The sequence below is a fragment of the Oncorhynchus mykiss genome, chromosome 10 (assembly GCF_013265735.2).
Source record: "Oncorhynchus mykiss isolate Arlee chromosome 10, USDA_OmykA_1.1, whole genome shotgun sequence".
In the NCBI taxonomy this organism is placed as follows: domain Eukaryota; kingdom Metazoa; phylum Chordata; class Actinopteri; order Salmoniformes; family Salmonidae; genus Oncorhynchus; species Oncorhynchus mykiss.
Genome location: NC_048574.1, coordinates 30,988,616 through 31,014,227, shown reverse-complemented (window position 1 = coordinate 31,014,227; position 25,612 = coordinate 30,988,616). Strand labels below are relative to the sequence as shown.

The 25,612-nt window shown below is 44.9% G+C and overlaps 1 protein-coding gene across 7 annotated transcripts in view; it reads right to left on the bottom strand.

The window, feature by feature from the left end:
• LOC110533644 (clathrin heavy chain 1) overlaps positions 1 to 25,612 on the bottom strand; it is a 47,383-nt gene that overhangs the window by 5,848 nt on the left and 15,923 nt on the right. For all 7 annotated transcript variants that reach the window (XM_036990060.1, XM_036990059.1, XM_036990061.1 and 4 more), the window contains 26 exons: positions 22,632 to 22,900; positions 21,302 to 21,463; positions 20,936 to 21,049; positions 17,710 to 17,883; positions 14,231 to 14,428; positions 13,382 to 13,582; positions 12,667 to 12,819; positions 12,224 to 12,346; positions 11,236 to 11,373; positions 10,878 to 11,042; positions 9,862 to 10,042; positions 9,193 to 9,356; positions 7,120 to 7,245; positions 6,791 to 6,933; positions 6,359 to 6,593; positions 5,996 to 6,118; positions 5,623 to 5,768; positions 5,124 to 5,307; positions 4,739 to 4,931; positions 4,337 to 4,494; positions 3,881 to 4,153; positions 3,375 to 3,692; positions 3,052 to 3,183; positions 2,771 to 2,881; positions 2,401 to 2,571; positions 1,871 to 2,092 (listed from right to left, as the gene is read on the bottom strand). In XM_036990060.1, coding sequence (XP_036845955.1) covers positions 1,871 to 2,092; positions 2,401 to 2,571; positions 2,771 to 2,881; positions 3,052 to 3,183; positions 3,375 to 3,692; positions 3,881 to 4,153; positions 4,337 to 4,494; positions 4,739 to 4,931; positions 5,124 to 5,307; positions 5,623 to 5,768; positions 5,996 to 6,118; positions 6,359 to 6,593; positions 6,791 to 6,933; positions 7,120 to 7,245; positions 9,193 to 9,356; positions 9,862 to 10,042; positions 10,878 to 11,042; positions 11,236 to 11,373; positions 12,224 to 12,346; positions 12,667 to 12,819; positions 13,382 to 13,582; positions 14,231 to 14,428; positions 17,710 to 17,883; positions 20,936 to 21,049; positions 21,302 to 21,463; positions 22,632 to 22,900 — 4,577 coding nt within the window. The remainder of the gene's footprint in view (positions 1 to 1,870; positions 2,093 to 2,400; positions 2,572 to 2,770; positions 2,882 to 3,051; positions 3,184 to 3,374; positions 3,693 to 3,880; positions 4,154 to 4,336; positions 4,495 to 4,738; positions 4,932 to 5,123; positions 5,308 to 5,622; positions 5,769 to 5,995; positions 6,119 to 6,358; positions 6,594 to 6,790; positions 6,934 to 7,119; positions 7,246 to 9,192; positions 9,357 to 9,861; positions 10,043 to 10,877; positions 11,043 to 11,235; positions 11,374 to 12,223; positions 12,347 to 12,666; positions 12,820 to 13,381; positions 13,583 to 14,230; positions 14,429 to 17,709; positions 17,884 to 20,935; positions 21,050 to 21,301; positions 21,464 to 22,631; positions 22,901 to 25,612) is intronic.

Sequence of the window (25,612 nt, the reverse complement as noted above, 5' to 3'; positions counted from 1 at the left end):
CTTCACAAAATAGATGTCATCATTAGAAAGGAAAATTATGTGGATATATTGAGGCAACATATCAAGACATCAGTCAGGAAGTTAAAGCTTGGTCACAAATGGGTCTTCCAAATGGACAATGACCCCAAGCATACTACCAAAGTTGTGGCAAAATGGCTTAAGGACAATAAAGTCAAGGCATTGGAGTGGCCATCACAAAGCCCTGACCTCAATCCCGTAAAATTTGTGGGCAGAACTGAGAAAGCGTGTACGAGCAAGGAGGCCTACAAACCTGACTCAGTTACACCAGCTCTGTCAGGAGGAATGGGCCAAAATTCACCCAACTTATTGTGGGACGCTTGTGGAAGGCTACCCAAAACGTTTGACCCAAGTTAAACAATTTAAAGGCAATGCTACCAAAATAATAAGTGAGAGTATGTAAACTTCTGACCCACTGGGAATGTGATGAAAGAAATAAAAGCTCAAAGAAATCATTCTCTGCTATTTTTCTGACATTTCACATTCTTAAAATGAAGGTGATCCTAACTGATCTAAGACAGGGAATTTTTACTAGGATTAAAATGTCAGGAATTGTGAAAAACTGAGTTTAAATGTATTTGGCTACGGTGTATGTAAACCTCCGACTTCAACTGTATGTATGTAAGAATAACAGTTACATGTAGTGGAGTTACTTTTAGTCATTTCCATATTAATTCAACATTTACCAATCTTTTTTTGTTAACATCCATATGTAATTTTCATTCATGTTATAATATATTAACATTAAGATTCATATGTAAACAGAGCTTTACATATGTATGTATGTATGTATGTGAGGTGTGCAGAGCAGACAGGCACATGCTGACTCGTTCAGTCACAGCAGTCCCACATGCAGTCACGCAGCATCCAATGACGAGCTCCACTTACTTGGCACTGAATATCAATGACAAGAAAACAAACTACTGGACACTAGAGAGAGGAACTAAACATCTTGAGTTCCTCTCTATAGAGTCCAATAGTTTGTTTTCTTGTCATTGATATTCAGAGGGTCCACCACCTTGAAACAATGCATTAACACAACACTTGTACTGTACCCATTGTCTGTAATCTGTTGAGTACAGTAACATTTAGTCAGAGCATTAAACAAAAGAGCAATTACTGTCTTATATGGAAAAAGGTTAACAAAAAGCTGTAAAATGGTGAACAAAAGAGGGGAAACAAACATGACATGAGTATAAGGAAAAGCAGCTGAGAGGTTTGTTTAGCTTCTATCAAACTCAGAAGAAACAAGGCACAAAAGAAAAGGCAAGTTGATAGAAACAAAATAAATAACTGTCTTTCTGTATAGAGTATGAGGACTATTGGCACTCCACATAAATACAATTATTCTATTATACTGATTCTAGTAAATCTATTTATGATGCCACACACTCTGCTGCAAAGTCAAGACTGCTGGACTGAGTTCTAATATGATCATTGATGAATCTCTGGTAGCAACTTGCCATTTAAAAATAAGGCATTGTGCTACTGAATAGTTAAATGCCTTTTCAAAAGTGGGTAACTGCTAAAAGCATTTGACTGAGCAACAGAAGATCACTGCACGACGTGTTTGGAAAGGGCTGTGTAAAAGTGGCATTTAGGATGAGCTTACTTTCACCCAATCCTAACCATTTGGGGCTAGAAATGTCAAACTGACCCTAGATCAATGTCTAGGGGATAGTTCACTCTACTCCCACTGAAAGCAGACCTGGGTTGTGTTCATTAGCCACAACTGAAATTCTGTTGGATGCCCTAATGAACAACATCCTTGGACGTGTAGAATAGAACCACCATGCTTGGTTTGTTTTAGCCCACTCAACATGACATAGCCATGTCCAGACAGCCAACCCACCTTGAAGAGATACTCTCTCATGACCTGGATGAAGTAGGGCATGGAGAAGTCCATGATGTTGTGCTTCCAGGCCGTCTCCAGCACCACGTCTGGCCTCAGCAGGTCATAACAGGTGAAGAGGCAGGCGGCAAAGCACTCCTTTTTGTCCTCGGTCAGGAACCAGCCCAGTAGCTCCTCAGCCAACTCTGTATCCTTGGACTCTGACGCATACTGCATGGCATCCTGGAGGAAGATGGAAACAAGATGGAGGTTCAAGATCAGGAGCGGTGACTTGATGCTGTGTGTTTGTTAGGAACTTGGCACCAAGCTACTGTCTGGTATGTATCCTGGTCATGCGAGAAAGCCTTCACTCCACAATGGGATTTTGACCACTAACCCTACCCATAAACACTAGTCTTACCAGACAAAACGGCAATCTACTACATTTCCCATTATCCTCCTCTCTCTACTAACCAAATAGGTTCAATGACAATATAATGGCAGTCAGAGGAGAAACAGGCCTGGGTAAGGAGAAGAGAATGAATGAGTACCTTGTAGAGTTTGTCCTTCTTGCAGAGCTCCACACTCTGTTTCCAGCGGTTGTTTCCCTTGAAGAGGTAGGCAGCGATCCTCCTGAACTCAATCAGCTCGTGTTTCTCCAAGCGCTGGGCAAGCGAGATGTTGTCAAAGTTGTCATAGGCATCTATAGAGGTCCTCAGAGCCTGAGTCCACAGAGAGAGGGAAGGAAGAAAGGATGGGTGGATGAGTAACTGTTGTTCAATGAGGTGTAAAAAAAACAACTTTGTTTTCAAGTAAACAAGGTACTAGAACGGTCATAGGGCCAGCTTCCCAAACCCATATTAAACCTAGTCAGGGTAAAACAAATGTGTGTCTTCATTGTTTGACAATGTGACCACAAACCTGATAGTCCTCCTCTGTGATGAAGAGGTTGGTAAGTGCTTCATTGACAGACTTGTTGTTGTGGTTCTGTACAGAGCGCAGGTAGGGCTTGACCAGGGGCAGCTGTTTCACCTGGGCCACACACACACACACCGTTGATTACTAGAACTGCATTCACTATAAGCAGAGTGCACTGTACATAGAAATACACGTCACAGTCTTTGATTAACAACTACAACAGATGTCACACCGCTTCAATTTCCTGTGTTGGCAGATCGGAGGGGACAGAGAGCTCGTCTCACCTTGCTGAAGAAGTTGACAGCACGGGAGTGGTCCAGTCTGGGGGACAGCACTATGAGCAGGTCATTCAGTAACAACGGCTTGAACTCCAAATAGAACTGAGTTGCTTTGTAATACAGCTCCACGTTGGCCACCTACACAGTCACAGGAAAGGGATAAAAGGAGATATATTGTCATGTATTACAAGTGTATTGAGATGTTTCAATGTAATTTAAAATATACACTTACCAATATCACATCAAATCGAGCTTTGTCATAATAGATCATATACAGCAATGACTGCTACCTTGATGTCATTATAGACAAACATTACTGATTGGGTTACCTTGGTGATGATGTCTTTGAACTGGCCCTCCTTCCAGGCGTCGGTGGGGTGGTTCATCATGGTGATGATGGCATTGTCAAACTCCTCGTACTTATCGTACAGGAACACCAGCTCCGCCCACAGGTGGGCCTCCTCCGCCGCCCGCAGAACCTTTGGAATGTTGACTCTGGACCAGAAGAGCTCCAGGTGCTCCCTCATCTTCTGGGGTTTGAATTTGGAGTAGAGGATGGCCAGCTCTGTGAACATACCCATGTGAGCCCGTTCCAGCCCCAGGGCTGCCTCCAGCATGGTGATCAGCTCCTCAAAGTAAGCACGGTCCTGAACACAGAGAGAGGAGGGAGGGAGGGAGGGGGGGGTAAAGCATTGAGAGGTTCGAAAGTTGGACTAAATAAGAACTTTTCATGTTGACTAGAGAAAATACAAATTTCATACAAACTGTGCCAGCATCTAGCAGCAAGGAGGATAAGGTACATCGAGACAAAGTGGGCTGTGTGTGTGTCTCTTACCTGGTAGTAGTTGATAAGCTCCTCCAGTTCGTCAGCATGCACCACGATGTGGAGGCCACACATCTGTGCCAGCCGGAACTCCTTTCCATCCACGCAGGCAAAGCACACCTCCTTCCAGGTCCTAGTGCTGTTGGCCTTGCGGGCCCCGTCCACAGCCGCCTGGTACTCCCCGAGGTGCACCAGGGTGGACGCCAGACGGCCAAAGTTGGACACGTTGTTGTACAGTAACTTGGCCGCATCGTACATTTTCTCGTCGTAACAGCGGTCGCCGACCTTCGTTGTGAGCAGGAAAGAGTATGAATGTCAATCAATGTCTTACATAGGGAGTTGTCTGTGACAACATAGAAAATCAGTTCCTGGTGAACTAGGACGGAACATCACTGTTTATTTCTCATTGACTTGGAATACAATAACCTGTACTGTTAAATACATCAGTCTGGATTACAGTAACAGCACCTGTTGGATGTGGGCGTTGTTGGGTCCATTGATGAACTCCTCCAGCTCAGCCAGGCGGTTGGTCTTGGCCAGGGCGAAGATGAGCTCTGTCTCCACGTAGGACTCCCGGGCCTTCTTACGGGCCATCTGAAGGAACTTCACCAGGTCCTCCCAGTTACCTGACACACACACACCAGAACAACCATTACAGTCAGCTAAGAGCAGCTGGGAGGTTACACTACTTTAAATCCTGAGGTCAGTCAGTGAGCCGCTGATGATTACAGAAAGTCACCAAAAACAGCTGGACAAATCCCACACTGAGGACATGTATTCGCTGACATTGGGAGATTTTACACATTATAATGCCCATCAGCCCATCCTGCCACCCCCTATCCCAGCTAAAGCCGGCCCCACCATCTTTACCACTCTGGTCGGCGGCCTGTACCACCTCCATGTAGGCAGAGGGGTCGTCAGCCTTGATGTAGGAGTCGATAGCCTCCTTGACCAGTCCCTTCTGCAGCTGAGCCTTGGCCAGCTGGCTCCACACAGCTGGCTCGTTGCAGCGCTCGGCAAACTCATAGGCTCGATCCAGATTCCCAATGTGCTCAATGAGAACCTGGCGAGAAGAGACAACATTATACCATGACAGGAAGTCAGACACTATCAATCATGTTGAAGGTAAGGAGAAGGGGAATGGAAGCTCTACAAGTCTGCTGGCATTGAGACCTCCATATTCAAGAGATTGAAATGGTGTTAGGGTGATATGAATACCACATGGTGTTGGGGGGAGGGTCAGGGTTCATCTCACCTGCACGGCAGAGGTGTTGACGTCAAACTTCCTGAAGATAGCAAAGGCCTCCTCGAAGAGCTCGTTGCTGATGGCAATGTTGGCAATGTCTGGGGCATCATAGTTGTCCAGGCGGTTGATGTACTCCATCACACGGGTCCGGTCTGCCTTGATGGCCGTCAGGATCAGCAGGTTCTGCAGGTTTCTGAATAAATAAACAACCCCCAGAATCAACACCAAATAATCACAAATCATCCCGGAAATCAAGCTGTAAAGATGAGCAATTGTATATGTAAAGCTTTAAGTTTACAATTGTATGTGTCAAGTTACGATCTTGTAAAGTTCACTTTACATTTACTGTAGAGTGTGTTGCGATTTTAAATGCATTTTCAATGAAGTTTGATTTGATTGATTTGGAAAAGTATAAAAAAGATGGCGGAAGTGAACTAGAGAGAAAACACACAATGGACAGCCCAGCCTACAGTGAGCACAGGTATCAGAGCTCTAGTAGCTCTGTTACCTGTGTTCACTGAAGACAGAGTTATCCAGTACGATCTTCTCCAACAGCTCAATGAGTTCGTTGGGCAAGTCTGCAGTCATGAAGGCCTTTACTGTGACTGACACCTCCTCTGGGTCCTGGGTCTCAGACAGGGCTGTCTGCACCACCTGACAGGGAGGGGAAAATAGATTTCGATATGGTCATGAGTAGATGTTTGGGTCAATTCAGAAGGTTCACTGAATGCTGAGTTATACAGTACAATCTTCTCCAGTAGCTCAATGAGTTTGTTCTTAAATTGAAAAACCTTTATTGAAGATTGACTGAATTGAGAATGGAATTGATCCCAATACTGGTTCAGAGCTGGTCCAGACTGGTGTGTATGGGAACTACCTACCTGGTCAATGAGTGGTCTTCTGAAGGGGTTGCTCTCCAGCAGCACGCTGGCCCACAGGTCCGGGTCTCTGCGACGGACCAGGTAGCGAGACAGACTCTTGAACAGGGAGTTCTCATTGCACACCTGACAGAAAACAGAGCGCGCACACTGTTCGTCCACTAGGCTCTCACCTCACATTCTGAAACAGTACTTGCATATGTAGGCTATTCCCAGTATTGCTGTTGTAAACAAAGAATGTCAGTTAATATTAATGCATAACAATGCAGAGAATTAAAATGTACACTCATATGTTTTTAGTTAGACCTACATTCTAACCTATATGAAACTACTTCCTATAAGAAGAGGAAGGGAGAAGCTACTGACGTTGATGAGTTCCTGGTCACACTGTCCTCTCTCGTAGGCAACGCAAGCCAGGTGGGGGTCCCTCTTCTCGCAGTACTTGCCCACCACGCGGCTGTCGTAGTAGGGGTTCTCACGCAGGAAGCGCTCGGGGTTGTTGTTGCTGTCGATGTAGATCTTGGCCAGGGCATTGTGGGTAGCAGGCTCCTCACAGCCCTCATGGATCCGGGCCTCCAGCCAGGGGAGGAGAAGCTTCAGTCTGAGGAGAGGGAGATGAGCCTGCTGACAACTACGGATGCTGATATCACAGCTAGTATAAAAAAAGACTAAGTAAGTAATACTTTATTTCATGATCCCACAGTGTTTAAATTAGGTTGGGGTGCTATAACAGCTACAATTAACCCTTCTAACTAGTAGTTTCTTTCTGCCATCTGATGAAAAAGGGTTGCGTTGTACCGGTTCCTCTTCTCCACCTCAGCCACCAGTTCATCAGTGGAGAACTGTCCTCTGACCACCAGGATCAGACTCTTAATGACGTCCTCAGAACAGTCCACGTCCAGAAGCCCTCCAATCACCACTGGTAGACGGCTGGGGTTCACCTAACACACACGTCAATATTCTTGGACACTGTGCATTTTCACTGTGGGGCAATTATCTTGAGTCTGCACTAGTTTAGGTGAACATGAAATTTAGTGATATCTTGCTTAAAAGTTTCAGCATTTTGACAACTAGAATGCTTGACAGTGTGTGTGTTTGAGCAAAAGTGTGTGACCACGTTCACTTACTTTCTGCACATAGATCTCAATGTATTTCTGCAGGTTGTTACGGTACAGGTAGAGGACCAGGTCATGGACAAAGTCGAAGCGGTCACACACAATGATGAGTGGGAGCTGGTCGGTCAGCTTGGCCTCCTGTCCAATCACAGAGCAGGAGCCAAGGTTAGCATGACATCGTTATGAGACGGAACATCTGATCAGAGCTCACCAATGACCACAGCCAAACCTGACATGTAAGGGTTGGGTTTAACCACGGATCGTAATGGCAAGTGTTAAAGTTGAGTGTTTTTTGTTGTTACTACCTGAATGTGTAGACGTTTAAGAAAGTAGCTCAAAGTTAAGCAAGTAGTTAAAAAAAGCTAGAGGTTTGACTGTAATCTTGTTGGGCCCATACAACCACTAATGTACAATGACAAAATAAATATTAGAATCACTGAATATGAAATTGGGATTTCATTTTCCAGTTTAAAATGATCCTGCTCATGTGATTTGAAAAATGCCACAATCGAGGAAAACAAAAATGTTTCAACTACGACGACAAATGGAAAGAGTCACGTTTTGAGATATTAGAAGATGGTTAGGTATTGAAAACATTGTTTACTAGTATGGACAGAGAGGCAAAAAAGGAAAGAAACAAGAAAATGATCTAAGCCAAGTACAGCTCACTCACACATGTACACCGACGTAAGTCTCCCTCTGCAGGTACTATTGAGGTACTGCCACACACTCCCACTACTGGAGCCCACAACAGTAGACCCTCAACACAGTGCGTATTTTGCGGTTGTGTTTCCTGTGCGTGTTGTGTGTGTGTGTGATCACTGGCTGACTGCCATCAACACTCCTACAGGATTAATACACTGGGATTGAGTACCTCACAGCCCTGTAGAGCACTCCAAGGGTCTGCCACCAAAAAGACATCTAGCTTTAGCATGTTGTTGAAACTATATGGTTCCATCCCAAATGTCACGCTATTCCCCACAGAGTGCACTACTGTTGACCAGGGCCCATGCACTATATAGGGCATGAGGTGCTATTTGGGACTCAGTATATGATGAGGCCCATTGACTCCTCTTGCACAGCCAGGAAGACTGTTACAGTATGTGGGCATACCAGGTTATCTGGAAGACTTAAATTTAGTTTCTGAATCCATTCATAGGAAAACAAATGTAAATGCACCACAATAGCCATGCTTACTTGAGTTAATTTGTGCTGGCTAGACCTTACATACGGATAACAGAACTGCAACACCAAAACCTAACTTGACTACAGCTCAGATAACAGCTAGGTATATATATATATTTGTATTTTACCTTTATTTAACTAGGCAAGAACAAATTCTTATTTTCATTGACGGCCTAGGAACAGTGGGTTAACTGCCTTCTTCGGGGGCAGAACGACAGATTTTTACCTTGTCAGCTCGGGGATTCGATCTTGCAACCTTCTGGTTACAAGTCCAAAGCTCTAACCACCAGGCTACCTGCCGCCCCACTGTATATGCACAGTTACGAATCCAAAAAGAAGTACACTCACAACACCCTGTTGCTAGTAAAACTGCAGGTTTTGGACTTGTTTGGACAGACAGAGTTTGGTGCACCCCATCATGGATGAATGGTTTTTGGGTACATTAACGGGTTGTGTCATTGTACTCGTCATACAAATCCCAGGTTTAATCCTGTATCTCTAGAAGTAAGTCAGGGGTGGCGGTGAAACTAAAATAGGGAGGGAGTCCTGTACTTGGGGATAGATTTACCTGGTACATGTCCTGCCATTCCACAGACAACAGGGAAAAGCACAAGAGAACTGCCATCAGGAACTTCTTACCAATGAAGGCTAAATGAAAGCTTTTCACGAATGCTAGTGTTAGCAGGCACATCTACGTATTCATAGGACGGACAGAAGGTCAGATTGTCATTTAAATTCAATACAATTTCAAAATAAATGATAAGGACAGACGAGAGTGTGAGAATGAAATAATAGAATAAAGTTAAACTAAAGAAAGATAGGAGGGGGAAAAAAACAAGAGTATGTTTAGTCCATTGCATTTCATCTCCCTCTAGATACCTTCTCCCTCCCATCTTTTACCTTGAGGAAGTTCTTGACTCGTTCGGGGTCGTAGCAGTTGCTCTCTCTGCAGATCCTCTCCACCTCTTTGATCTGTCCCGTCTTGCAGGCTGCCTGGATGTACTTGAAGTGGACCTCTAGGTCCTGGCTGAAGTTAACAATGGAACCCAGGAAGTAGAACAGACCTGGGACAAAGCATCACCATGGAGACAATGTCAGTCAAGAGGAAATACAGTACCAGACACCATGCCAGTCTGACATGTCAGGACATCCAGTCAAGTTCAATTGTGAGCCATTGGCTGAAATATAGAACAGTGATTACAATAAGGTGGCTGGCAACTGTACCCCAAGAGACCGGAGCGGATGGCTACTGTTGCCATCTCATCACCCCTGGTTGAATTAAATGTACATCACACTTCAGGCTCCATGTTTGTAAAGTTATTTGGACAATTGAAAACAGGGTCTCATCTAGTTTATTGAGCTATACCTCCATTATGATTGGCTACCTCCTATCTAGTCTACCCTGGGCTTAAAGAGGTCCAGCAGCCTGTCCTAGTGGTCACCCCTCCACTCCAGGACATTCTACAGAGCCTATGGACAGACCCTGTTGCCTCAGGCCTACTTAGCTGATTGCTGGAAGAGAGAGTGATCTATGAAGCATAAGTGTGAAATAGTGTGGCTGTGTCTCACCCTCAAAACTCTTGAAGGACTCGAAGAGCTCCGTTAGAGAGTTGGTGGAGAGCTGCTCGTGGTACTTGGAAGCCACCTGGACACAGATCTGCAGGTTCTGACGGATGTTGGCAGACAACATGGCCCTCAGGCACTCCAGAGAGTCCTCCACTGAGAGGGAGCCAAAGAAGTTCACCAGCCACTAAGGAGAGAGAGAAATAATTTATTTTCCCTTTGCCATTCACACCTTCTACTATTTGCACGCTGTCACAACCTTGTACACAGCTAATTATAAAACATTATAATCGTTACATAACATTTTATAAAAGGTTTATAATATAACATGTTATTCTTTTAAAACTTTAGTGTATTTAATATTTACTGGTAATGTCTGATTACTGGCTAATCAAAAACAAAGCCCCTTTGAATTAAGACAGGAGAAAAAGACAGGAGAAAAAGACAGGAGGCACAGAGGTAGAAGCAGCAGCAGAGCTAGATAATGTCATGAGGAAATGCATGACAGTCATGTTCATCTAGCCAGGGTTCAGAACGGTCTGTACGGTTTGGCCTACACACTAATATGACCCCACTTTTAATCAGTTCTGCTCTACGACCCACACGAGCAGCACGGGACTCATCTGAAGGTAGGCCAGTACCAGTTAAAAGATTTTATGGAAGTACAGTATATGGAAATACTTAAGTGCCCCTCAAAAAGGGGGTTAAATATGGGTAACAAAAATAATAATTTCCAGAGCTTCAGATATAGGACACTTTCAAACATGCCTCATTTTTATACATTTTTTTAGCAGGTAAGGCCAAATTCAATCCTTCAAATACATTTTTACAGATTTGTTTATTTATACATACAAGGGTCCTAAAAGTCTAAATCAAATTAATGATTTAGAATTTAATTGAAACTAATGTAATCGGGTTGTTTTTTCACACACAAGCTGGCACATATAAGAGGGGAGTGGCCTGAGTACCACTGTCATAGAGGGCTTTGAGGGGGGTGCCTGTAGAATTTGTAGGGTTACTACCTCTGGGTTGAGAAGGTGTGTGTGCACCACGGCCCGTTTGATGTCGTACAAGTCAGTGTAGTGCTCTAAAGCTCTCTGCAGCAGACCAGCCTTCTCACACAGCTGGGCTATGTGGGCACGGTCGTAGTTGGTGAACATCTGGTTGCCCAGGATGGCATCAGCAACCTACAGAGAAGGATAAGAATAGAACAGTGTTAACATGTGAATGTCACTTAGTCACGTTTGCTTTGAGCGCAAACAAATATTAAATTGGCATATTCTCAAAATGTAAGCACTCCCTCTGTGTGTGTGTGTGTGTGTGTGTGTGTGTGTGTGTGTGTGTGTGTGTGTGTGTGTGTGTGTGTGAGAGAGAGAGAACCTGTGGGGCGTGCATGAGGTTCATCTCCAGAAGGCGTGTCTGCAGCGGCCCCTCAGAAGGCCTGTTGTTTTTCAGGGCGTCCAATAGGAAGGAGGTACACTGCTGGATCAGGTTATACTCCATAAAGACATCCACGATCTGAACAGACAGGGGACAGAGAGAAAGGAACAACGGTCAACATAAGACAGCCACTACACAGTGTTCAGGGGTTGCATTACAGTTCAGAAATCTGCCTTTTCAAAACGTTAAATATCTGCGTTTTAAACCATTTCACCTGTGTTTTCTATGCAATGCTATTTGGCTAGCAGCCACACAAGTTAATGAGCTTAGAATGAAAAAAGCAATGCATTTTTTGCAAAAACAGTGCATGGCCATCACATTTCTAATGTTTATCATAGGAAGAATGTAGCCAGCTGCATTACCTAATGTTTTGCTTGAAGTTAATCTTGCATTTTACAGGAGAAACACTGGGAAAAGTACTGGAGAAAAGCTATAGAGTCAGAGCGCTGTATGCTGATAGACAATTCTCATCTGAGTGGAAAAGTGCACCTGAAGCAAAACATTTGTCTGACGCCAAACAGAAATTACATTACCTGGCAGATTAGATCTGCTTTACAAAACGCAGCAAGATATCTCTTGTGTTTTCCATCTTATTTTTCTGCGTGAAACTCTGTATTAACGTGACCCCGGTATTTAGACACACGTGTGGTTGAGCTCTGTGCTTGCAATATTGGGACTAATCGATTGGTTCCATTGTACCATTGGTTCCATTGTACCAGGCAAACTGAACTCTCAGAGCAATGAGAGTTCAGAGCAGACAGTCCTGTCAAGTCCACACAGGAGGAACATAATAGTGGAGCGTAAATGACATAGATGAGATAGTATGCTCTAGTCGAGGGGCCTCATCCCCTCTATCCTAAACCTTCCTCCACCTCTCATCTCTCCCTCCCCTGTTCCTCCTCCCCCTCCATCCATCCCTCCTACCAACCTGTGTGATGTCAGCCAGAGGCTCCTCGTCCTGGACCAGCATCTGGGAGAACTGCAGGCCCTGTTCTGGACTGATCCTCATCACGTTCCTCAGCAGGAAGATCCAGTCTGGAGTGTAGCCCACCTACAGACACAGGAAGAGCAACAGTTACAACCACCAATACACCATCCCGCTCCTCAACATGCATATTTGTAATATTACATACACCCACCAAATGTTTTTAAATTGTCATATGACATGCTTGATGTGTGAATGAAAAGTATCTAGCTAACAAAAGCAAAAACCCTCCTTGCAAACCCCATTTGGCCCCAGCCCCTTTCTAAAGCACCCCTCTGGATACTAAGACACAGCTCATCCACTTCCTCAACTGTGTCATGAGGAAACCAAACCAAGGAAAGGAAACAATAACAGCAACGAAGCTCTGTCTCAGAGTGACAACGTACCTTCTTGGCGTACAGGACTATCTTGGGGAACTGTCCGGTCTCAGCGAAGCACTGGATGACCTTGTTGGGTACATTGGCCCTCAGGTAGACGGAGAGAGCCAGGGTGGGGTCCACTGACTTCACCAGGTCCCCCAGCTCCTCAGAACACTCCAGCTAATAAGGGACAAAGTAGGTTTCACCACAACTACCCTAGAGCAGTGGAGGCTCCTGAGGGGAGGACGGCTCATAATGGCTGGAACAGAGTCAATGGAATGGCATCAAACCATGTTTAATACCATTCCACATATTCTGCTCCAGCCATTACCACAAGCTCGTCCTCCCCAATTAAGGTGCCACCAACCTCCTGTGCCCGACAGGTAAACGACCCGAATGAGAAAACACTGCTGAAACGTTATGTTTGGAATGTGCGTAATTACCATCAGGTGTTGGGTTAACACATTTTAATATTCACAATTAGTGTGAAGCAGAAAGCTCTGGGGGGAAACATTGAGACTGACAAAGGAGATGCTAACATTGCCAAGCATGCTTTGAAGGAGGGGCAAAAAATGATTTAAATGCTCAGCAAAACAAACAGATTGGCTCATCTTAGAAAGGATTATCTTCCCAGTCATCTGGGTTGTTATCAACATCGACAGACACACAGCTTAGGAAAGACCTCTTCCTATAGAAGGTCAGATACCCATCTCTCCCCCCTTTGTCTGACACACAGTCACACCTTGTCCTCTTTGAGCCACTTCTCCAGCAGCTGCTTGCGTCCCTGCTGTAGGACGGGCCTGCACAGCTCCAGAGACTCAAACTTATTGAGCTGGCCCTGGTCCAGCAGGATGCCAAAGTACTGCAGCAGGGGAGAGGTCTGGCCCGGCTGGGCTGGCACACTCTGGAACTTACGGATGGTGTCTGGAGTACGCAGGATGCCCTGGAGGAGAGACGGAACAAGACGTGTGGAGGGGTCAGCTGCAGTTTATACACACACAGAGATACTGCTGATATGTTTTGGTGAGGGTTTTGCTAAAAAAAAAAACATACTGCACATAGCGACATATTGTACATGCTGGGGACACGCTCATTAGAACAGTCTGATTTGCATATCTACACTATAGACTCCAGTGATCAAATGACCCATTATTCACTTTTGTAGTGTATTGACATTACAAGACAAGAACAAACGGAAGGAAATGCACTTTGGTTGTAAAGATGTAGATATCAAAACTTTAAACTGTCCAGTGAAAATCTCACTTTTAAAATACACTCATGTGGCCAAAGCATTTTATTTTTTATAAAACACTTCAAAAACCTACCTCAAACTTGTATCTCAAACAGACCGTTTCAAAAAGGCTTGCCACTACCTCATGTGACGTCACGCTGGCTCATTGGCTGAGCAGCTGTTTACTTGTCATTAATATTTATTGGAAGGAAAACCATTTCACTCATAATGTAATTCATTAAGGGTCATATTCATAGTAATCAGGAAAAACTAGACAGTTACTTTGACTTAAATTACATCACAGTGATGTGATCAGCTCACCCCTGGAGGGAGACCTTGTACCGTTGATGTGTTCGTTACCTTTGGTGCGTTGGCGGCCACCTTGGCAGCTTCAGAGTAGTTTCCGCCGGCAAACAGGTTGTTGAACTTGCGCGCGAACAGCTCCTCGGCCCCGGCCAGGTTGTTACGGACGGCCATGCGCAGGGCAAGGTCTGGGTTCTGCAGCACATTGGTGATGTAAGGGATGATGTTCTCCTCCTCCACACACACTGACAGAACCTGGAGACAGAGACACACAGAGAGAAGAGTCTCTGGACATTATCCTAGACACAGCACAGGGGGAACCTGAGGGGACATTTCACAGATGTCAAAGGTATTGCTTAGTATCATTTTTCAAATGGTAGGTTGGATCTTTGGGTCATAGCAAGTCTCTACTTGTGGGTTGCAGATTAAGAGTGGATTGTGGCCTTTGAATTAAGGAAAAATCTGAAGTATTTATAGGGTCACAAAAAAGCTTGAGAACTACTTAAAAATGCAACTTAAGAACTACTGTCACATGACTGGAGAAATTAAATCAACAACATTGCGCTCTACCATCTCACTAGTGTTTACTGTTCTAACTTGTTGACAGGGGGCTGTATCTACTAACTAGCTACAATGGCCTCTGTTCCTACACACTGTTCCCATTGACAGACGAAAGTATATACTCCAGATCAGGTAACTGACAGACAGGACAGTGAATGGCAGGCCAGAGGCAATCCAAGCTAAAAACTTGACAAGTAAACAAAGGACACAGACATGTGTGGAGGGGAACGAGGGAGGGAGAGAGAGGGTTGTCTGCTTTCTGCTGGAGAGATGGCGCTAGCTAACCGTTCATTTGTTCACTTTTTGTACTTCTCCTGCACCAACCAAGTTAGGCACCAGCTGGCCACATTGTTCAAAGAATACTCTAAATGACAAGCAACCAATCAGAGGGGAGAGGGACAGTGAGGTCAGAGGGGGGGAGGTGGGGGGCAAATATATAACAAGAGCCCTGAATGGACCACTTTGAAATGGCCTCAGTCTGTAGTAGTCTCACTAACAGGCAGATGATTCAGGGCCTGTCAAACGCCATCAGCGTCACAGCGTGAGTGCACTCAGTGACAACCATCTATGACAGACGCTGCATAGTGCACCATAGACTCAGCTGCGTCACATATATTCCGGCAAGCACATTGAAGCACACACCGTTTTACTTATTTGAGCATGGAGATAAAACAGAATTGAAATACGTTGAGGGCAATCAGGGAATATTGGGCTAAACACTATAATTTGTTGCGGAGGCATTGAGGCAGGTTGTGGGTAGGGGCTGGTATGGTAATAAATACATCATTAGTGTGTCAGTGTATGGTGTGCCTCTGGTGGGATAGGCTCTATAGGGGGGACTAGGGGAGAGGAGAGGGGCCCTGCGATAAGCCCAGCAGGCCACAGCTGTTAACAGGCATGACTGCACCCCATTCTCCCCTTCACTCAGAGAGGAGGGGTCAGAGACCACATCCCCAAATAATATGGGTGGGCCAATAAAGGGTGGGTGGGATGGAGGGAAAGAAAAAATACAATGGCGCTCTTAGTGTAGATATGCCCTCTCTACCACAGAGAGAGTGTGTGTGTAGGGGAGGAGGGAGAGGTTGCAGAGAAAGCGACCTAGGGGCAGGAGGGGATGAGCTGTGAGTCAAACCCTTAGACTACAGAGAGCTCTGACATCATCCACTACCATCCACAACTGGTTCTGACAGAGTGGAAGTCACCACATCTTGGCCCTCAACCAAGAAAACCCTTTTTATATCATTAGGACAACCACATCTAAAAAATAGACCTCAGACACTGAGCTGCCAATGAATGAGACGAGCCGTAGTATCGGTGTTACAGTGGCCTTGAATCAAACACACACAGTTGTGACTGACGACAAAGCTGACATCAGAGTCCTGTGATGCGGGGTGACTCTAGGGGCTGTGATTGGCTAACAGAGAGCCTCTCCTCCCAGCCAGTCAGCAGTAAGAGGATTGGTGCCTCCCACTCAACATCATGTCCTGCTGAGAGGGGTAGTGGCTTTTTTTCTCCCTCTTTCACTCTCACTTTACTATTTTATCTCTCCAATTTATGAAGGGCAGCTTTGTGCAGCTTTTTGCAGGGATTCCTCCATCAAGGTCAGCCAGCGCCAAGCTGCAGATGCAGCATCTTGGACACGGACGGACGGCGCACGCTACACACAGAGGAGATGTGAGCCCTACAGCTCCCTGTGTGGGACTCGGAGAAGAAAAGCACTGTAGGGACCTGCTTAACCAGCAGGCATCCCTATTACCAAAGCAATATGCTCTTAATTAAGACATTCCAATTCATTCCAACTAATGAGCAATCAAACTACACAAGACTACTATGTTGCTCCATTACAACTCCAGTTAGCTTGGCTACATCTTCAGCAGCCAAAGGGAAGCAAATTCATTCACTTATCAAATATTCCACTGACAAGAAGAGGATTAGGCCTAAATATGTCCAATGCCATTCATTCACCTGAGCCCTAGTCAAGTGGAGGCTGTAGCCCAACCACTGTACTGTTTAGAAGCCACACCCTGCCAGTGTCTCTATGCCATTATCTACACAAACCACAGCCAGTCTGTGCTCACTGCTCTATGGAAACCCCCAGTCAATGTCTAGTGCTGTGTGTTGTGTCTCTCTCAGATCAACTTTCCCTCCTCCACTCAATAATGCATGGGGTCTGTGGCCTGGCTGGAACATTATTCATCAGCTAGATGGATCCCATTATCCTGCTGTAATACCTTCACAGTGGAGGGTGTGTGTGTGTGTGGGGGGGGGGGGGGGGGCTCTCTCGCTGGTTCACCAGTGACACCTTGGATTATTTATAATGAACGCACAGCTCCTGGCTTAGATTGAGCCCCCTGACAACGGCAGGCCGGGGGAATTGTTTATTTTTCCTGTTCGCTCAACGCCACTTGTCCACCTAGCATTTATCCACTTCCCTGTGTTGGTCATTAAAACATGATTAAATATGAAAGCGGGTGGAATGTGGTGATGATTGTCTTATTGGGTCTTCAATGCGGTGGTGGCATGTTCCATGGTACCGCTTGAGTAATCAGCTCATGGCGGTGGATGTTTCTGGCATCCCCAGAGACACTACATTATAGGCTGTATAATGTATGGAATACAGAGCAGTATCAGCCCAGCAGTGGTACAGTAATGAGGACAAAACACACTGGGCTGGGTTACAGTGGAGCACAACAACAGAAATACCACTAGGGTTTCAACTAGCTGAATGGATTTCAATGTATTAGGCTGTATATTACATGATACACAGTAGAGGTGGTGGAAAATAATCTAATCCTTATTGGAGGATGAGGTGAAGGTTCTCTTTACATTGTTCAACTCGAAACTCAAACATTGTGAAGTCAATCAGGCCATATTTCTATCCCAACTTATTTTTTACCCCAGACCACTGGGGGTAGAGGTGTGGATAAAGGAGGTAGGTTTGGAATAGAGGAGGGTGGGAGAGGTGGTATCTGTACCTGTCCTTTCCTGTTGACCCCAATGATGCCGGCAGTGGCTTCGTGAGGGGCCGTAACAAAGATGGTCTCTCCGCTGATCCTGTTCATGTAGATGCAGGTGCCAGTCTCCAGGTCATACAGGTGGATGTAGCCATATTTGGTGATGAGGAACACCACATCCTGCTTGGAGCTTATCTGAGAGGAAAAGGTGGAAAAACCAATGTATAGAAATGTAATGCCAAGTATTCTCCAAGGTTGAAAAAAGAATCCTTCAAGGGCTGTACAGGTTTCTATCATTCATTGATGAATGAAAGAAAGGATATATAGAGCTCCCCTCTTCCTGTGCCAATACATCCCTGTCCTAATCAACAGACACCTCAAAACAAAATCGGTTGCGTACAAATTTTTAGACGTTATCGCAAGTGAAGCGAAATTAGTGTTTCTAGTTTCAACAGTCAAGTAATACAAAACAATACACCAGGTGCCTCTACAAGGTGTCGAAAGCATTCCACAGGTATGCTGGCCCATGTTGACTCCAATGCTTCCCACAGTTGTGTCAAGTTGGCTGGATGTCCATTGGGTGGTGGACCAATCTTGATACACACAGGAAACTGTTCAGTGTGAAAAAACAGCATTGTTCTTTACACAAACCGGTGCGCCTGGCATCTACATCTTCACATTGCCCATTCACCCTCCGAATGGCACACATACACATTCCATGTCACAAGGCTTAAAAAACATTCTCTAACCGGTCTCCTCCCCTTCATCTACACTGACTGAAGTGGATTATCAGTAAGGCATCATAGCGTTCAACTGGATTCACCTGGTCAGTGTATGTCATTGATAGATGTTTTGTACTCAGTGGATATACAGTGCATTCAAGTATTTAGACCCATTCCCTTATTCCACATTTTATTACGTTTAAGCCTTATTCTAAAAGTGATTAAATAAACTCCTCAATCTACACACAATACCAAGGTAAAAACAGGTTTAGACATTTTTGCAAATGTATTAAACAAAAACCATAAGTACCTTATTTACATAAGTATTCACACCCTTTGCAATGAGACTTGAAATTGAGCTCAGGTGCATCCTGTTACCATTGATCTTTGAGATGTTTCTCCAACATGATTGGAGTCCACCTGTGGTAAATTCAATTGATTGGACATGATTTGGAAAGGCACACACCTGTCTATATAAAGGTCCCACAGTTGACAGTGCATGTCAGAGCAAAAACCAAGACATGACGTCGAAGGAATTGTTCGTAGAGCTCCAAGACAGGATTGCGTCAAGGCACAGATCTGGTAGAGGGTATCAAAAAAACTTCTGCAGCATTGAAGGTCCAAGAACACAGTGGCCTCCATTCTTAAATGGAAGAAGTTTGGAACCACCAAGACTCTTCCTAGATCTGGTCACCTGGCCAAGCTGAGCAATCAGGGGAGAAGGGCCTTGGTCAGGGAGGTAACCAAGAACCCAATAGACACTCTGGAAGAGCTCTAGAGTTCCTCTGTGGAGATGGGAGAACCTTCCAGAAGGCAACCATCTCTGCAGCACTCCACCAATCAGGCCTTTATGGTAGAGTGGCCAGACTGAAGCCACTTCTCAGTAAAAGGCACATGACAGCCCGCTTGGAATTTGCCAAAAGGCACCCAAAGGACTTTCAGAGCCATGAGAAACAAGATACTCTGATGAAACCAAGATTGAACTCTTTGGCCTGAATGCCAAGCGTCACGTCTGGAGGAAACCAGGCACCATCCCTGCATGGTGGTGGCAACATCATGCTGTCGGGATGTTTTTCCAAGGCAGGGACTGGGAGACTAGTAAGGTTTGAGGGAAAGAGGAACGGAGCAGATGAAAACCTGCTCCAGAGCACTGGACCTCAGACTGGGGCGAAGGTTCACCTTTCAACAGGACAACGACCCTAAGCACACAGCCAAGACAACACAGGAGTGGCTTCGGGACACGTCTCCGAATGTTCTTGAGTGGCCCAAGCAGACCCCGGACTTGAACCCGATTGAACATCTCTGGAGAGACCTGAAAATAGCGGTGCAGAGAAGAATGGGAGAAACTCCCCAAATACAGGTGTGGCAAGCTTGTAATGTCATACCCAAGAAGACTCGAGGCTGTAATCGCTGCCAAAGCTGCTACAACAAGGTACTGAGTAGAGTCTGAATACTTATGTTAATGTGATATCCGCTAGTTTATTTTGTTTTTAAATGTCTAAAAACCTGTTGTTTTTGCTATGTCATTATGGGGAATTGTGTGTAGATTGCTGAGGAATTGTTTTTATTGATGAATATTAGAATAAGGCTGTAACGTAACAAAATGTGGAAAAAGTCAAGGGGTCTGAACTTTCCCAAAGGCACTGTACATATGAAGTGGCTAAAACAGTACGTAAACATTATTAAAATGACGAGTGTTCAATGACTATGTACATAGGGCAGCAGTGTCTAAGGTGCAGGGTAGATTAACGGGTGGTAGCCGGCTAGTAACAGTCACCAAAGTTCAGGGCAGGGTACTGAGCGGAGGCCAGCTAGTGGTGACTAACAGTCTCATGGCCTGGAGATGGAAGCTGTTTTTTTTTTTGTCTCTAGGTCCCAGCTTTGATGCACCTATACAGTCTTGGCCTTCTAGATGGTAGTGGGGTGTACATGCAGTGGCTGAGGTCCATGATGATCCTCTTGGCCTTCCTGTGACACCAGTTGCTGTAAATGTCCTGGAGGGCAGGAAGTGTGCCCCCAATGATGCACTGGGCTGACCCCACCACCCTCTGGAGAGCCCTGCGGTTGCAAACGGTGCAATTGCTGCACCAGACAGTGATACAGCCTGACAAGATACTCTCAATAGTGCATCTGTAGAGGGGTCAAGACAAATTTCTTCAGCCTCCTGAGGTTGAAGTGGCACTTTTTGCACCTTCTTCACCACACTGTGTAAATGGACCATTTCAGGTCATCAGTGATGTACAGGCCCCTCTTCACTATGTGCAGTCAGTCACAATGTCAGGCTGCCCTGGTCTAACAGGGGCAAACAGTGAAAAGTACAGTCCATGGTTCCTAACAGGCCATCATTGGCCAACACGAATGTCCTTTTCACAATATTGTGCCGAATCTGATATTTTTTCACATTCTCCTTTCTAGCATGCAATTATGGTGAATCCGTAACCAGGCCACTGCAGCACAGCTTGGCATGGCTCAGAAGTGTGAAATGGGTATAACAGTTATACGTACAGTACATAGCTATTATGTACCTGCATGGCCACTGGGAAGTCATTCTGAGCCTCTGGAGGGAAGAACACATCCACTGCTTTCTTTGGAAAAGGCTGGTTCCCTGTGGCTGGGGTGCCCACCTCAATGATGTGCAACTACATTAGAGAGGATCATTGAGAACAATGTAATTTACGGTCATCTACAAAGTGCTTAGCCAACGGGCAAAACTGGTTGCAATGACGTCAATACAACAAGATTTCAACCACTTAGTGGTAATCTGGTTATAATTACGTTATTTAAAACCAGATTTGTCCGCTGAGTATTGTCAAGTGAAAACAATATATCTACCAACCACAATAGACTTTAACCTGCCAGCCCTTTCTCCCTCTTCTCCTCCCCTGTCCTACCTTTCCCCCAGCCTGTCCTCTCACAGCAAAGCAGAACAGTGTGGACTCCTCTGTGTTGCCCTCCATCTTAAACTGTGCGAAGCCTGCGGCATGGCCCTCGATGGGCTGTGACACCTTCCTGTCCACAGAGTACAGCTGCATGGCACCCACCACACGGTTTTGCTGCAGCAGAGAAAACAGAAACACGTTAACTACAGAGCAACAGGGTATGCAATGTTCTGCTTGGCAGTCAGTCGATGGAGTTTGATGATGCATACTAAGGCCACGCCACGTGTGTGATCAGGGATATTCACTATCATGGAGGAGTTTTTTTTTTTTTGTATTTGATTTGGATCCCCATTAGCTGTTGCGAAAGCAGCAGCTACTCTTCCTGGGGTCCACACAAAACATGACATAATACAGGACATTAATAGACAACAGCTCAAGGCCTGACCTTCATATACTTAAAATGTCACAGTCTACATATCAGAACATACACACAATATCTAGGTCAAAAAGGGGACAGGCGTTGTGCAGGGATGTTGCTTTTATCTGTTTTTGAAACCAGGTTTGTTGTTAATTTAAAACATGAGATGAAGGGAGTTCAATGCAATAATGGCTCTATATAATACTGGACGTCAACTTGAATTTGTTCTGGATTTGGGGACTGTGAAAAGATCCCTGGTGGCAAGTCTGGTGGGTGTGGGTGTGTGTCAGAGCTGTGTGCAAGTTGACTATGAAAACAATTTGGGATTTTCAACATTGTTTCTTATAAAAATAAGAAGTCATGCATTCAGTCTCTCAACTCTTAGCTAAGAGATACTATAATGCATAGTTTTGATATTAGCCCTCTGATTACAGTGAAGAGCAAGATGTGCCGTTGTGTTCTGGGCCTGCTGCAGCTTAACTAGGTCCTTCAAAGCAGCACCAGACCATAAAGCCCCACAGTGGAGGTGTCATAATACCTATAAAACCTAGCAGACAAATAGGGAAATGGTTCCAAACATTATTCCATCATTCATTTTTCACCATAGGGGATTTTAGAAACACTTGAAATAAGGGCTGTGTTTCATGAAGGTTTACCCTGGCGTGACGTTTTGATAACCATGTAAATCTCTCAGACAAGGTGATCATTTTATTTGGCCCTATTCTCAGATCCAAAAATGCTAACTAGCATCAAAGTAGACATCATGCAAGAGCACAAGTCCCTGCAAACTAGCTTGCTTTGTGGAGTGTGGTATCAAAAAATCAGAGCATCTCTACCACCGACAGACTTCTTCCCCACATATCAACCATAATATAGTGAGTGCGCTCGCATGAATATGCATGAGTGTGTGTTTAAGACAGTAACCTGTGCGGAGATGCCAATGAGCAGCAGCCATCTCTGCTTGGCGTCAGTGCGGTAGTTGATGATTTGACAGCCCGCCAGGCTGGAGTGCCGGTCAAAGACTTTGATTGGCTGGGAGTCCCCCTCCATGCTCCAATGGTAGACGGCATTGTCAGTCACAAGTGCCACTGTGTTCAGGGAGATCCACTTCCAGAAGGTGACGTCATCAGTCATGGTGTGGGCCTTCATCTTGCTCTTCATCTCAATGTTAAAGATCTGAAGGGTTTTGGCGGCTGAGAGGGGCAGAGGGAGGAGAGAGAGGGGCATCGCATGGGAGAACAACCCGTTGTGGCTAATCTGAGAGCTAAATCAACACACACACACAGGTCAGAGTTATAGAGAGCCACACACACACACCGGACTGAGGGAAAGGTAAAGTAAATACCAAATTCCACTTGAGTAACGAGAGTCAAGCTCGAAATGTTGGTAGTCATGGCTCAGAGAGCATCACCATGACTTACTAAAACACCAGTCAGAGTTTAAGAAAAGAAAAGCAAAATGTTTACAGATAACCACTAAAGTCTTGCATATGTCCATCAAGGTCAAATATAAGAAGAGGAGAGGACTAATTAATACTTATGGACAGTATTAAAGGGAGAGGAAAGAGTGTGTTGCAGAATGTTTGGGGACTGGCAAATAAAACCACTTAAACTAATGGAGAAGAGGGGTTCTCAATAGTGATTAAGACTGCGCGTTGCTACATGTTATTTAATAGTGTTAATATATCAATGATAGGTTAAAAAAGGTTACTCACCTGTGTTTTGCTTGATTAGTTTTGGGTGAATAAACATTAACTAGGTAAGCTAAAGCCTTAAGAAGCATTACTGTATTTCCTGTTCATTTACCATATCGAAAGCTAATTGTAAATCACAAAAAGCAATTAACTTCCAAAAGCTGCAGAATTATTTTTGCTGTGTTAGTGACAGCCGCTGATTCATAATCACAGCATCAGACCAGTTTGCAGTGGACCAATAATAGCGTCAGCAGCCAAATTTTAAATTCAACAAGGTGAATTTTGATTGGAACAGATTAAGCAATTGAAAGTGTACATGGTGAGAATCTGCACACAGTGTGTATTCTGATGTTCCCATTCCACAGGGTGACTAAACCATCACATGACAGACTTAGCAAAGTGGTTGAGAGGGAGGGGAAGCCCTGTCTGAATCCATATTAGGGAATAGGAAGAAGAGAAGGTAGCTAGCAATGCTACTATGCTAGTGACCACGGCCCTGCGTTTCCCACTAGTTCTGTCCAACAGTAGCTACAACACAGATGATTGGGAATGACAAAAGTCATGATGGCCCTATTCAACATCTCTATACTCCTGTCCTGAAATTTACACTTACTACAGCCACTACCATCTGATAGGATAGTCTTACTGGACACGTACAGTGCATTTGGAAAGTATTCAGAACCCTTAACTCATTCCACATTTAGTTAAATTACAGCCTTATTCTAAAATGTTTTCCTCAATCTACACACAAATACCCCCATAACGACAAAACAGGTTAAGAATTGTTTGCAAATGCATATTTAAAAAAAAACATTTTAAACTTATTTACAAAATTATTCAGACCCCTTTGCTATGGGACTCGAAATTGAGCTCAGGTGCATCCGGTTTCCATTGATCATTCTTGAGATGTTCCTACAACTTGATTCGAGTCCACCTGTGGTAAATTCAATAGATTGGACATGATTTGAAAAGGCACACACCTGTCTATATAAGGTCCCACAGGTGACAGTGCATGTCAGAGCAAAAACCATGCCATGAGGTCAAAGGAATTGTCTGTAAAGCTCAGACAGGATTGCGTCAAGGCACAGATCTGGGGAAGGGCACCAAAATGTTTTTGCAGCATTGAAGGTCCCCAATAACACAGTGGCCTCCATCAACCTTAAATGGAAGAAGTGTAGAACCACCAAGACTCTTCCTAGAACTGGCTGCCCGGCCAAACTAAGCAATCGGGAGAGAAGGGCCTTGGTCAAGGAGGTGACCAAGAACCCGATGGTCACTCTGACAGAGCTCCTCTAGAGATGGGAGAACCATCCAGAAGGACAACCATCTCTGCAACACTCCACCAATCAGGCCTTTATTGTAGAGTGGCCAGACAAAAGCCACTCCTCAGTAAAAGGCATGACAGCCTGCTTGGAGTTTGCCAAAAGACACCAAGACTCTCAGATCATGAAAAACAACTCTAGATTCTCTAACTCTTCTGCCTGAATGTCAAGCGTCATGTCTGGAGGAAACCTGGCACCATCCCTACGGTGCAGCATGATGGTGGCAGCATCATGCTGTTGGGATGTTTTTCAGCGGAAGGTACTGGGAGACTAGTCAGGATCGAGGGAAAGATGAACGGAGCAAAGTACAGAGAGATCCTTGATGAAGTCCTGAGCGTTCTGGAGCAGGTTCTCAGACTGGGGCGACGGTTCACCTTCCAACAGGACAATGACACTAAGCACACAGCCAAGACAACGCAGGAGTGGCTACGGGACAAGTCTCAATGTCCTTGAGTGGCCCAGCCAGAGCCTGGACTTGAACCCGATCTAACATTTCTGGAAATAGCTGTGCAGCGACTCTCCCCATCCAACCCGACAGAGCTTAAAAGGATCTTCAGGGAAGAATGGGAGAAGCTCCCCAAATACATGCGTGCCAAGCTTGTAGTGTCATACCCAAGAACACTGGAGGCTGTAATCACTGCCAAAGGTGCTTCAACAAACTACTGAGTACTTTGTAAAGGTGATCTTTTTTTAGATGAGGGGAGGGGGGGAACTATTGAATCAATTTTAGAATAAGGCAGTAATGTAACAAAATGTGGAATAAGTCAAGAGGTCTGAATACTTTCAGATTGCACTGTGTATCATCTAATCAATAGTATAGGAGCAGAGCAACCATCAGAGTATGAACACTGATTCAACATCACCCAGGCCACGTTCACTGCCTACAACTT